Source organism: Cydia fagiglandana, chromosome 17, assembly GCF_963556715.1.
Source record: "Cydia fagiglandana chromosome 17, ilCydFagi1.1, whole genome shotgun sequence".
NCBI lineage: Eukaryota > Metazoa > Arthropoda > Insecta > Lepidoptera > Tortricidae > Cydia > Cydia fagiglandana.
This window is the reverse complement of record NC_085948.1, coordinates 9494413-9507684: the sequence shown is the minus strand read 5'-3', so window position 1 is coordinate 9507684 and position 13272 is coordinate 9494413. Positions and strand designations below refer to the sequence as shown.

Sequence of the window (13272 nt, the reverse complement as noted above, 5' to 3'; positions counted from 1 at the left end):
CTAAAAGCCGTAACACACATCCGCACCGCTTTAAGTACGAAGAATTTCTGTCGCACGCATTATATTGCTCTTCCGCTCGCACATTGACGTTGACGACCGGCATCATGGGCGGGATAGCAGCGTGTGCGATAGAGATAGGAACAGGCAGGTCGATGTACTAAATTTTACATGCTTTGCTTAGCGTCCTTACCATAGACATAATATATATATAGACGTAGTCTCAGCGAGCTGTCACTGTTGCCACTTTTGTTTAGTGTACGATTAACAATGAGGCCCACGTTGCTGTAGCCATGTCGATAAAGTCATATCGATAAACTATCGACATTTCTTGCAATTTTAATTTTACTTCAAAGGCTTAACGATACCTAAAATGACCAAAAACGCTTTTATTCTTTATTGTGGTTATCAGATCACAATTTTATAGTCACGCCCCAGCAGGGAACCAAGGGAAAGTTCAGATATTTAATTAAAATACATAAATACCTCCTAAAATAGGTGTTCCGCAATAATTGAATTATATTATTATATTATAATATATTCATTATCCATTAGCATTTCAATAATGTTTATGTTTAACGAAGATATTGAAGCTTCAATTAATCGCTATTTCGTTCCGCTGTGTAGCGTTTATCGATATATAACATGATTAAAATCGACTTTTCACATCCCTAAAAGAGCACACATATACGCTTTTACGCACACATACACAGGGTGGGCGCATCAAGAAAGGCAACACTTGATTTGAAATCCGCCTTGTCAACAGTATGGTTGTCCTTTTTTGACAAACGGCATTTTAAAAGAGCGAGGTGAGAGAAATGATACTAGTTGCTGCGTCGTGAAAGAGAACAGAAAAGGTTGGGCCCTTGGTCCTTACTTTACAGTGCCAACCACTTAAATAGCCTCACCTATATATTGTGAGTATTATAATTATACGTGATAATTTTTATCAATATATCTTAAATTTGAATTGTACGCCCTGACGTTTATCGAACGACACATTCACAAGTCCGAACTTGTCTGCGCGCGAAACGTCGTGCACGCAAGAGCTAATACGGGTCGTCCACATGAATAGCCTCAGTGTAACATAATTGTCCAAACCGTGCATTTATGTTTCGCTTTCAAATTTATTTTATTATGATTAGATAATACAGAAGGCATTCTATTAAGTACCTGCAGTAACGCGATAAACACAATGTTTTTGTGACTATAGGACGTGGCAAAAACTTACAAGTTTAGAAATTGAAAAGGTTAATTTTTATTTAACTCATAAATTATCCCATCGTGAGATAGCTAAAAAAATAGGTCGCAGCCCTAAAGTTATTAATAATTATGTTAAGAATAAGGAAAACTACGGCCACCAGTATAAAGGACGCACAAAATTTGCCACTATGGATCGTGAACGTCGACTTATTTTACGCTCTGCTTCAAATTTCACCAAGACCGCCAGGGCCCAGTTTTATAAAGTTACAAGTTACAAGTTTACAGGCGTTTACTGGCAACACTTGCTCCGTTTTTTACAATTTGCGTTTCATAAAAGTACTGTGTTACAATTTTACAGGTTACAGGTACAAGTGCCTGTAGCTCAACCATAGACGAAAATACGGGAGTTTTATAGTTTTAAACTCATAATCGAACAGGCGTTTTATAAAAAAATTGTAAATTACAAGTGTAGATTGGTACACTTGTAACAAAAACTTACATACGTCTTGAGTCCTGTAACAGCACAACAGCAGTTACTTGTAGACTCGTTTTCTGAGAAATTTTAAACTTTACTCTTTATTGTTAAGCACCATTGCAACGCCAACGATTGTGCCAGGGCATGCATACTTTTCCATGCACTGACCTTATCAGTTTTTGTTAATGTATCTGAAATAGGTATATAGTAATTAGGAAATAAAGTGACAATATGTTTGATATTGATTTTATTGACGATTCGTTTTATTTTATCTACTAGGAAATGGAAAGGGATTATTGCCGATATTTGTCGTTGATTTATTAGCATTCGTCTCTTTATATAAGTATAGTGCATTCACATTATGGTAAAGTGTACTATTCATAATTTTCGATACACACCGTATTTATCTTTGAGCCGCTACCGAAACGATACATTTTAATGTAAGAATGTGAAAGAGTACCTACTTATTTACATGTTATTTACTTATTACGTAAATATTTCATTAAATCTAACTTAATCTGAATCTGAAAACGGCCCAAAAAGTATATCCTTGACATGGAACGCCGCTCTCAACCACTCGATTTTTCCTTCATTTCTGGCCATTTTTCCAGTAATTAATATTTTACAGCAAACAAAAACACATAATTTAGTAGAGAACCGAGTATCTATGACACACGTTTTTTTTTAAATAGTGATGTCCTTCACACCTGTAGATTTCACATGTAATCGAGATTGACCGTGGTTCTTTACAACTGTAATTATTTATGTGTATTTATAAAACACCTGTAGCCGTTCACAGTGCATTACAGGTGCCTGTAGCCTGTACTCTTGTAACCTGTAACTTGTAACTTTATAAAACTGGGCCCAGGCAGATAGCTAGTGAAATAAATACTAGAATATCTCTCTCTACAGTTCCACGAATTATTAGAACATCATCCCACCTCAAACGAAAAAAATCATGAGTAAACCTCCTTTGCGCGAACAACATGTGGCGGATCGACTGTCTTTTGCCAAAAAGTACATATGCTGGAAAACCGAGTGGCGAAATGTGATTTTTAGTGATGAGAAAAAGTTTAATCTAGATGGTCCAGATGGATTTAAATATTATTTTCATGACCTAAGGAAAGATCCGAAAGTACTATGACGTCATCACTCAACTCTCGGATCGGTGATGGTTTGGGGAGCAATTTCTTACTATGGTACTGTTGATTTAATTATGGTAGATGGAAGACTAAATGCTGAAAAGTATTTAAATTTATTAAAAGAAACAAAAAGTAAGATCAGAAAAGTAATAAGTAGAAAAAAAATGTTTTTTCAGCATGATAATGCTCCCATACACACGTCAGCCATAGTTACAAAGTCGTTTGAAGAAAACCAGATTGAAGTTCTAGATTGGCCATCCTTGTCTCCTGATCTGAACATCATGGAGAATGCCTGGGGTTGGCTGTCTCGGCAAGTTTATTACAACGGAAGACAGTTTAGTAATAAAGAAGAACTGATTCAAGATATTTACACTTTTTGGGATTCTGTGGACGTTAATTACATACATTCTTTATATGAATCACTACCTAATCACATTTTCGAATTAATAAGGTCTAATGGAAGGTATACAAAATATTAAACGAAAGAGTTTTAATAACTAAAAAGTATCCTTTAGCATGTGAGGCTAATCAAGTGGAAGGGCCAATTATTTGTTTGACGTTATTTCTTAAAACTTTGATTAGATAACAATAAATATTTTATTTACTATTACAAGGCTTCTTGTTTTATTTCATATTTAATGTTTAATGTATATCTCCTTTTTATATTACTATGAGAAATATTAATTTTGGTGGGTGAGGCTATTCAAGTGGCTGGCACTGTACAAATCATACGCGATTTGTGGGAAGATCTATAGATTCAGCCCTTCAATTTAATAAAATTATGGGTGAAAATTGTATCGTCTGTGTCAGTTGTAATATTTTTGTGATGGCAACTCAAAATAACCGATTGTCATTTTTGAAATTTCAGTAGTTTTGTTTTGTAGGTTTTGTAAGTTGTTTTCTCGTAAAGTTATTAACTAAATTATAATAAAATTATACAAAATGGATCAGAATCTAGATTTTCTGCACATCCCACGGGATCCTCCGAATGCTTCAAAGTTTATTGTGGTATGATTTCTGAATAGAGTTATTGTTCACCATCATTAAATGACTTACTGAAACTAATTTAGTCTCCATTTTTAGGATTTGTTATTTAGCAAGATATATCCATTAATAATTAGAATACGAACACGCTTGCAAGCTGATACAGAACAAGAAGAGGAAGCCACAAATATTCTAAATGTGTTTACTTTGTGCTGCAGTCAGATCAAGAAATGTGTACTCAACTTATTTGATATCTTCAAACAAGAAAATCAAGAAGGAATATTGCTACAGGTTTGTATTCGAAAATTTGTTGTACGTGACTTTACTTAAGTTTTCTTTTGACCTTGATAACAGGTAGATGAATTAATATCATGAATTATGAGATTTGCTGATATAATGAAGTTTATTTTAGGAAAGTAGACAATGCACCATAGAGAGGTTATCTTGGTGTGTCAACAGACTTGTGGTGGTTGAAGACAAGTTAAAAGACTTGGCGCAGAATACTCAAAATGACATTAGTTGTGAAGACTCTCTGTTCACAACTCCCATGTATTTTGTCAATTGGATGGATCATACTTTCGAGACTCTTTCTAAGCTGGCTGAAATTATCTACAAAACTGATTACAAAGAGAACGTTGAGCTGTATTTTGAATGGAAAATTGAAGTAAGTATCTTATTGACATCTTTGTACAAATAGGTATTTAATTATTATCGTGTTTACTTTTCTTACATAAAAAAAAAACATTTTCAAATGTAACACAGCACGCTTTGATTATTTATGGATTACAGTTGGTTTATCGGAACTTATTATGATAGTAAAGTAAAGGAAAACATTGTGAGGAAACTGGACTAATCCCAAAAAGGCCTAGTTTCCCCTCTGTGTTGGAAGGTCAGATGGCAGCTACTTTTGTACAAACTAGTGCCTGCGCCACTTGGGATTAGTTGCCTAGTGGTCACCAGGTTCCCATGAGCAACAAAAGGAAGATGGGTTGGTAGGATTAAGTATAGATTTAAAAACTGGATTATATTCAATAGATACAATAACTCTCAAATGTTATTAGTCTGTGTAAGTATAATTATTTAATTACAGTTATTAGACTGCATGCGGGAGTTACACTCTGCCCTGGATGAGCTGCTGCTGTCTGCCATGACACTTTGCAAGTATTGCCTGCCGTCAGACCAGATAATAGTGAAAACTCGGTGTCAAGTGGTAAGTGGCTCATGTGACCTATTGACCATACATACCTGTTTCATTATATATGTTCAAAGTACCATAAAACATGTTTAAAAAGATTTTACAATGAGCAGATGTTTAATAAATAGAGTCTGTTTGGAAAGAGAAGAGTCATGGAATGTATTGGGCTCCATACATTCCACGGCTATTTTCTTCCCACACAGACTCAAAAGTTATTTCTTATTTAAGTAGCAATTGTTACTATAATGAATGTAACTCTTGTTTGTCACCCTTTTACTTAACCCTTAAATTGGTAAAAACGTAGGAGACCGTGAGTTCAAGCCTCCTTGAAGCTCATTAATTATTTTGGTTCTCAAAAAATTTCAAAAATAAAACCAGTAGATATCAAACTTAATTTATGTATTTTACTTGCAGGTCCTAAGAGAAGCTAAAGTTTTAATAAATGAAGTCATCGAAGGTGATACAGATGGAAAATTCACCGCCACAGTAAACTCGCTGAAACTACCAATCTTGCCGACCAATGTAAATGTCTCCATTGATGTCTTGAAGGATGTCCTCTATGTTTTAGAGACAAACACAAACACCGCTTTGCTAGCACTCGTTGTTCACTGCTTTAGTAACAGTGTCTCCCCTGTTGACATATTGAAAGAACATTTTGTGAATACAGAAGGGTGTCCATGCCATGATTCTAGTGAGGACAATATTGTTGAAGATTGTGAATATGTAAAGGAGTTTGATCTCTACAGTGAGAGGCTTTTGCAAATCGGTTCTTTTGCAGTATCCTGTTCTTCAGATCAGGAAAGTAAGATAAAATTCATAACTCAATTAAGTCTATTGTGTTATTACTTAAGTTTTTTACAATGACCTAGAACTGTTGAACAAAAAAAACTACCTATTGCAGGTGTCACACTGAACTGACGGTTTGTGAAATCGCATCAGTGAACCGTGATACTTCGGATCGATCCAAATCCAGTGTGAAACCCCCTCTAACCAGTTTAATATATTTCAGGAATTGTATCTCTAAGAAGTGGCCTGGCAAGTCTAGAAGCCCTGGACCCTCACCTGGTGCCGGCACTGATGGTGTCTCCAGGTAGTTGGCACGCCAGATTTCTTATTGACTCCTGGCGTAAGGAAGTACAGGATATAAAGGACAGTGTTTTCCTGATTGTGGACCCGGCTGCGTTTGCAGAGGTAAAACTAAATTTCTTGATAACTGCTGGGGCCTATCGCGAACCATGTTCGACGTGTTGCCTCTCTGTCGCACTTGTAAATATGTACGTAAGTGTGACAGGGAGGCAACACGTCGAACGTGGTTCGCGGTAGGCCCTCTGATACAACGAGACTAAAAAGTAACAAAGCAAAATAAATCAGTCAGTAAGAACCAGGAAAATAAAATTATACTTATCACTTTCCTTTGGGTGCTAGCTTGCGTACTTGCGTAAGACAAAGACAGAATCATTCTCTTTGTCTATATTTGAAATAACATCCTGGGCCAAACTACATTTTCATAAAGCCAGAATGGGCGTTCACCGTAATTATTTGACATACCAAGGACTGGAAGGCCGAAAGGTTAAGTCCATCTAAGGAGAGCTAAGTTTCGAGAAAGTTTTTTCGTGGTTGTATAACAAAAAATCGAGAACCACCTACTATACACTGGCGCATTTCCTATCGTTCCAAGAAAACGAACCCCAATTTACTTAATTTAAATTTATATCATGTTTACTTTCAGAAATCAAAACAAATGATGCACCAGACCCTGCTGCAACTCTTCAACACGAAGAAGTACGAAGGCAGCGTTGTGTGCAGTGTGATCAACCTGGGCGGCGTGGTCTGCGACTTTTTCGACGTCTACAAAAATCATGAGCCTGAGGCGCTGTCTTGTCAAGAATCTTTGCTGCTATTGCTGGCTGACTTGAACAAAGGTAAGTGGACTTACGTATAACGAAAAATTAATTTTTTTAATTACTTATTTTAATTTTGCGTTAGTTATTAACATTTTCTGCTCATTGCGTTTTTTGTATCAATATGAATAATTTTAATTTTTCTTGTTCCACGCGTTTCGCACGAAAAAAAACAAACGTAAATACGAGTACATAGCTAATCTAAATCTATACATTCTTATAATTACCACTTCCTGTGATACTGGTAATAATTAATAGAGAAGGAAAGACAGCAAAAATTGCGATGCTTGTTTACATCGCAAAGTACCCAATAATGGTTTTAAAAATCCATTAAGACTATTCTTAACCCTTTAGCCGCCAGAGTCTGATATATAAGACATTACATATCCAGTTCATTTCGCCAAAGTCTGATAAATAAGACAAAGATCTGATTTGGTTTTTACAGCACATTTATAACTCCCGTAACTATGCCAACCTTAATCCGCGTGGTACAATTACTGTCGGTGGCGACACGAGCACGCTCGATCAAAAATTGCTGGCGGTTAAAAGGTTAATAGGTACTTTAATTTTCACATTTTATATAGGTAAGTTTTGTGAAATGTGTCCACTGTAGCGTTAGCGACTACTAAGATGATTTTGATACATGATATGCCGATTACAGTATGTTCGTTTATGGGCCTGAGCGACATACATTACATTTCTAACAATTTATATTAACCATTTGTACACTGGACATACTACCTAGTTCCTAAAAAAATAGAAGTTAATAAGTTTTAATTTTTTTACTTGGAACAGTGAAGGGATATTTTGAATTTCATCATTGTACCTACCTACCTAAAGACTTTTGTAATTATCAATCTCACAATAGATACCAATATAATATACAAAATTTCTATATTGTTAATAATTACCAGCGTATATATCTCTTGAATTAATCACAGGTTTCATTTATATACTTAACTCCGAAATTATTAGGAGTCAAATAATTTTCATAATACTCATTTAATTAGCGAAGTTATAATGATTTTGTCTAGTACCTTATATCTACTTATTAAAGGTCGCGATAATAAGCAGCTTTGCATAGCTTATTTAGAGTGGCCCGAGGCTTATAGCAATTTATTCAGTATATTTAAGAATTCATTAATTTCTTCCTCATTTTATTAGGCAGGTACTTATGTACTTATTTCGTACCTGGGAAGTAGACGCCTACTGATCACTTATAAATCATATTACCGGATCCAGCAATTATTATGAGTGTAAACATTTTCAACTGACCTTGTGTGGGTCTTCTCTCGGTACAATAAACTTTACGCATAGTCACGTAGCTTTTATATTGCATTAAACAAAACCGAACACAACTAATAAACCGGTTCATAATATTAAAGTTATATTTTATTATTATACAGTTTACATTATACGATTTATACGGGACGATGTTTTTCGACTTTGTGTCCATTTGCGGCTACAATAAGTAACTCTGTCACATAAACAAAAATATGAATGAACTACACGGCAGCGGCTACCTAATTAATGAAACTGTAGCCTAATTAATGGACTGTGTGTAATATGTGTGTGATTTCAATGTTGTCGTGACCAGTGAGCTGCGAAATTGCATTGGAGAAATTAAGAATGTTTTCATTGATAAAGTCGCCATGCCCTTTTACGGCTGATGGTACACTTGTTTATCTGCCTATTCTAACAGCTGTATCGTCACAGATTATATAATAGTTCTTACGAATGGTATCGTATTCTGTACGTATTTTTTTTCTTAGCTCTGCAGGAATGCAAGGTGGTCAGCAACCTTCTCTGCTCAAAGGACGATTATTCGTATGACGTCAAAAAACCCACGCACAAAAAAGAGGTCTCTCTGGAGCAGCTTTTTAAACGTTTGAAACTACTGTACACATTGGTTAATAGAATAAACCAGTTGCTTCATCCAGACGATAATGATGACCAGTTCTTTAAATCTGAGATAGCAGACGAGCAGGCGACCATTCCGAATGCCACGTATACAATGAACCCTGTAATTGGCAACACCTATGTTAGCTCCCCAAAAAATATACCCTGTATGACACGCAGTGTATTTGCTAAAACTGCCAATATAAGAACACCAGCGAAGAGATACCCGTTGAAGAAATTAGTTAATCAAATTAAAGCTCAAAAATGTAACGATTTAAATTTCTCAGTACAGCTCGACGCGATGTTTAACCTGTCCGAATTTGAAACTGACAAAAAAGAAAAAGCCGAAATTCACAAAACCTCCATTTTGTACAATATCTCACCCAAAAAGAACAGGTCGTCGCTAAGAAAAATGGTTCTAAACAAATGCTATAATTTGAGTTCTGAGAAACAGATGGAAAATAAAGGCTTAAAAAGCGAAGTGCTCTTCAAAGAGAGTCTCATGGACGACACAACAAGTTTACAAATTTCAGGTGAGTTATTTATTCTTATTTATTATAAATTATAACAAGCATGATAAATAAAGACATTGGGTAATTGGGTAAGATTTTATAAACAAAAGTCTTGTTCGGTCCTTGAAAACGTAAGTAGGTATTTAAGATTTTGCCATTATTACAGGGACTTACAAGGACTTGAGTGGAGATTGATACCTATCAATGAAAAAAGTTTCGGTATACAGGCATTGTTTAGGTAGTAAAAACAGAAATAATGTTAGGTATACGTAGGTCTGATAACTGATGAAATTGGAATACGTAAATAGCTTTTGCTGACGAAAATATTTATATTTAAAACAAAAATCATCATCATCATCACATGGAATATATCTCCAACTAAATAAAAAAATAGTCGGAGCACAGATCAAAACAGTTCTAGCGACTTTTATTTATTGTTTTTTTTTTTTACAGAAATTCTGGAACAAATGCACGACATGACGAAACTTCTCTCCAAAACGAATTCGCGAGTCAATCGCACGGGTCCCATTCCAACAAGGAACACCAATCGAAATACATCACTATCGAAATACTTGCGCAACGCCAGTACGCTAGAAGTGCGTTTGGACGACACTGAGGCGAATGCTACTAATGCTACGGTGCCATCCGACGTGTCAACGTTAGAGAGACTGAAGGATTTAAATCGTGTTGAGAACAAATTGACTAATCTTAAGCTATTGCATAGGGAAACTCGTTTGTAATTAAGGACAACGCCTATCTAACGAAATAAATTAGGTATAATGAACGCGCCTTCAGAAGGTTTTCAATCTGGTTTCATATCGTACGCAAAATACGTGGAGCGGTTCCAAATTCGGGATAATTACATGCAAGTTAAATCCGGATTTTGCCGCATAAGGCAGGTACGCTGAAAGTTTCTTAGGATTAGGATGAGAGTAGGGGAAAACTGATGAAATAGCGTCTGTTGCTTCCATTTTGAGGAGAGTGAAATATTTGAGTAAATCGAATTCAGAATAAATTGGCTTACCTGAAGTTATGAGAATATATTATTTACACATACATTACATCAATTGAATCGTTAAAACTAGTATTTATTTCATTTAGGCCCACTTGCACTATTCCACTAACCCGGGGTTAACCGGTTAAATCTGGAGTTACCATGGTTACCAGTACAATTTGACACTGGGTTGACGGTCGCTTAACCCCGGGTTAGTGCGATGGTGCAAGTGGGCCTTAGTAGATATATTGAGACTAGGTAATGTATACGTTTATTTTTAATAAATCATTTTTTGTAAGACACACAAAAATTGTTATACATGACCATTAGTCGGAACTTAATGTACACCTGTGATATTACCTGCCTAATTCAAAAAGTCAAAATAACATTTTAACTAAGCTATAGGTATTATTGTAACGGATTACTACAAACTCATTAAACGAAATGAGGCAGCAACAGCTGCAAATCATGCTTCAGGAAATAAGAAGCAACACTTATATTTGTCAAACAGTTCCAAGTAAAGTGGTAGCCTCCGGCCCAGCTTTTGCCGTGTTGTTCGAGAGAGCGATCGTGCACAAACACAAAGAAAGGTCAGCCACGTTTCTACCGCGATGCTTTTACATTGTCGCGGACGAGTAAGATGCTGAAAAGTGAACTTTGTTCCTTTTCAATTTCTTAGGTACTTGCGAGTCTTGCGACATTTGGTTGATATTGTATCATTTAATTTTAAGTTAATCATTATATACAATAGTTTTAAGGATTTTTAAATCGTTAGTAAGAAAATGAATTCCGTCCGTATCGCGTGGTAGTTATATAAAATATTTTTTTATTGAGTATTTTTACAATGAATTACTAAATATATATTTTTGTACTAAAACTTTTAGTGTTTTCTATTAATATTTCTCAACATCCGAACAGGTCTGTTATTATGAAGGCTTCCTAGGTGTTATGTAACCAAGTTATATCTGTTACCATTGAGAACAATTAAAAAAAACAGTAGTACCAACCCACCACCAGTAGTACCATAAAGTGAATTAAACTCAGAAAAATATTATCTTCGCGTAGATCTTCTACGCATCTACGAATAAGTACCTGCTACGCGGCGTTACAACGGTAGAACCGTTTTTTAAAACAACATTTTTGAACCTCATGTACCTACCTAGTGTAAGGGAAGACATATTAACTCACATTATAGACGGGTCTAACGCGAATTTTATTCAATCACCTTGATTTACCGACGTTTCAACACAGAAAAATCACAAGAAAAATAATCACAAAAAATAATAAAAATAATTAATCACAGAAGAGTTTCGTTTGTGAGTTAATATGTGTTCAAAACGCGAAGGTTTATAATATTATATTGTAAGGGAAGAGTTACTACCTACCTGCAACAAGTGTATCACAGCTATTTTATTTTAACTCTTCACAAATTAAACGTTGGCATGAAATAATTCCTTTGTTACGTGTAATAGAACTTTATGATTACAACAAATAAGTTACTAATAAGGTTACAAGCTGATAATAATAATTTTCTCCAATATGCTCGGAAATGTTCACCTTACTGTAGCAAAAATAGTACGGGAAGTTCTTCGTTAATGTCAAACTCTAACTAAAAAACATCAAACTATCGCTGTCCTGTTCTAGCGGACGGGAAGTAAAAAAACACTACAGTAATAACTTATTACTGTAGTGTTTTTTACTTTTTAATAATAAAAAACGCAAACAGCCAATTATTATTGCCGTGAGCCGCTTCTACACGACCCGATCAGCTATCATTTCACGTGTATGATCGTGCGAATACTGCTTAATAAAATCAAAGATTATTTTTATATTTTTTTTAAATCTCATCCGTGTTCATAAAGCTTACATAGTTTGTCAAAGGACTTTCTCATTTCAAACATAGACAAAGAGAATCATACTATCTTTGTCTTACACTAGTACTAGCACCCAAAAGAAAAGGATGGGTGTAGTTTTCCTGGTTCTTACTGACTGAAAAGTTGGTTTGACAAACTATATTGCGCAATTATATTGAATGAACGAATATTGAATGGTACTGAATGGCAGAATAAGTTTGTGCCTTTAACTTTTAAAAATTAACTAAAGAGGGAAATTGTTTTTGACATTTTGGATGTGAAGGTTTGATTTGAGTGATGCTTGATGCTTAAATAATAATTATTTTAGCTTATTTCCTCGCATGTTTGGAGAAAAGCACTATATATGCCTCGGCAGGAACAGCAATTCGTGGATTCGTCTTCTTTGTCGGACTCCGCTTCGCGTCGTCCGACAAAATCGAAACTCATCCACGAATTGCCCTTTCCCGGCCTCTGCAATAATGTACTATTAACTTACAACTTTTAATTTGTGATTATTCTAGACGTACCTATATGTCGAAAAAAGTTAACGCCACAATGAATTTTTAAATGACTAGCGACCCACCCGCCCGGCTTCGCAAGGGTTAACAAATTAAACCTTTCACAAGACAAGAATCACTCTATTGACAGGTGAACACCGCATGAAAATCGTTTAGTTTTTGAGTTTATCGCAAACAAACACACAGACAGAGGCGGCGGGGGATTTTGATTTATAAGGTGTAGTGATATATCAAAATGTGAAGTATACTTATAGTCGATGTAGGTGATTAGTAAGAAGATCCGGCATAACGGGTCCCTCTGCGACCAATTTATTTGATTTGGAGCCGTGGGCCTCTGCGGCGGGTCGGCTGACGTTGACGTCAAAGGTCACTGCGGAATATCTGTAGCAAATGGTAAAAAAATATAACTGTAGGATGTCGGGCCGCCGATGACGAAAAATACGCGAAAAGTTTAATATGTACAGTTTATTTTACACAGTATTTACAGAACACATAAAGTACACAGAATATATACAAAACTAGAGGCAATTTACACATTTAAATTCAAACGATGTGCAAAACACAAAACATTAGTTGCTACCATTCGCATAGAGAAACTC

The 13272-nt window shown here is 35.4% G+C and overlaps 1 protein-coding gene across 1 annotated transcript; it reads left to right on the top strand.

The window, feature by feature from the left end:
• Positions 1-3688: 3688 nt before the first annotated feature.
• Positions 3689-10420, top strand: LOC134672412 (serendipity locus protein alpha-like). The gene is made up of 9 exons (XM_063530294.1): positions 3689-3825; positions 3901-4092; positions 4214-4465; positions 4892-5011; positions 5411-5798; positions 6006-6187; positions 6726-6918; positions 8670-9329; positions 9762-10420. Exons 1-9 carry the CDS (start codon positions 3760-3762, stop codon positions 10046-10048), a joined length of 2340 nt encoding a protein of 779 aa, XP_063386364.1. The 5' UTR covers positions 3689-3759; the 3' UTR covers positions 10049-10420.
• Positions 10421-13272: the final 2852 nt, after the last annotated feature.

Coding starts and splice junctions, on each gene's coding strand:
- LOC134672412 (XM_063530294.1), top strand. CDS start 3,760: ATGGATCAGAATCTAGATTTTCTGCACATCCCACGGGATCCTCCGAAT. Junction 5,012..5,410: donor TGAAAACTCGGTGTCAAGTG/GTAAGTGGCTCA, acceptor TTTTACTTGCAG/GTCCTAAGAGAAGCTAAAGT. Junction 6,188..6,725: donor ACCCGGCTGCGTTTGCAGAG/GTAAAACTAAAT, acceptor GTTTACTTTCAG/AAATCAAAACAAATGATGCA.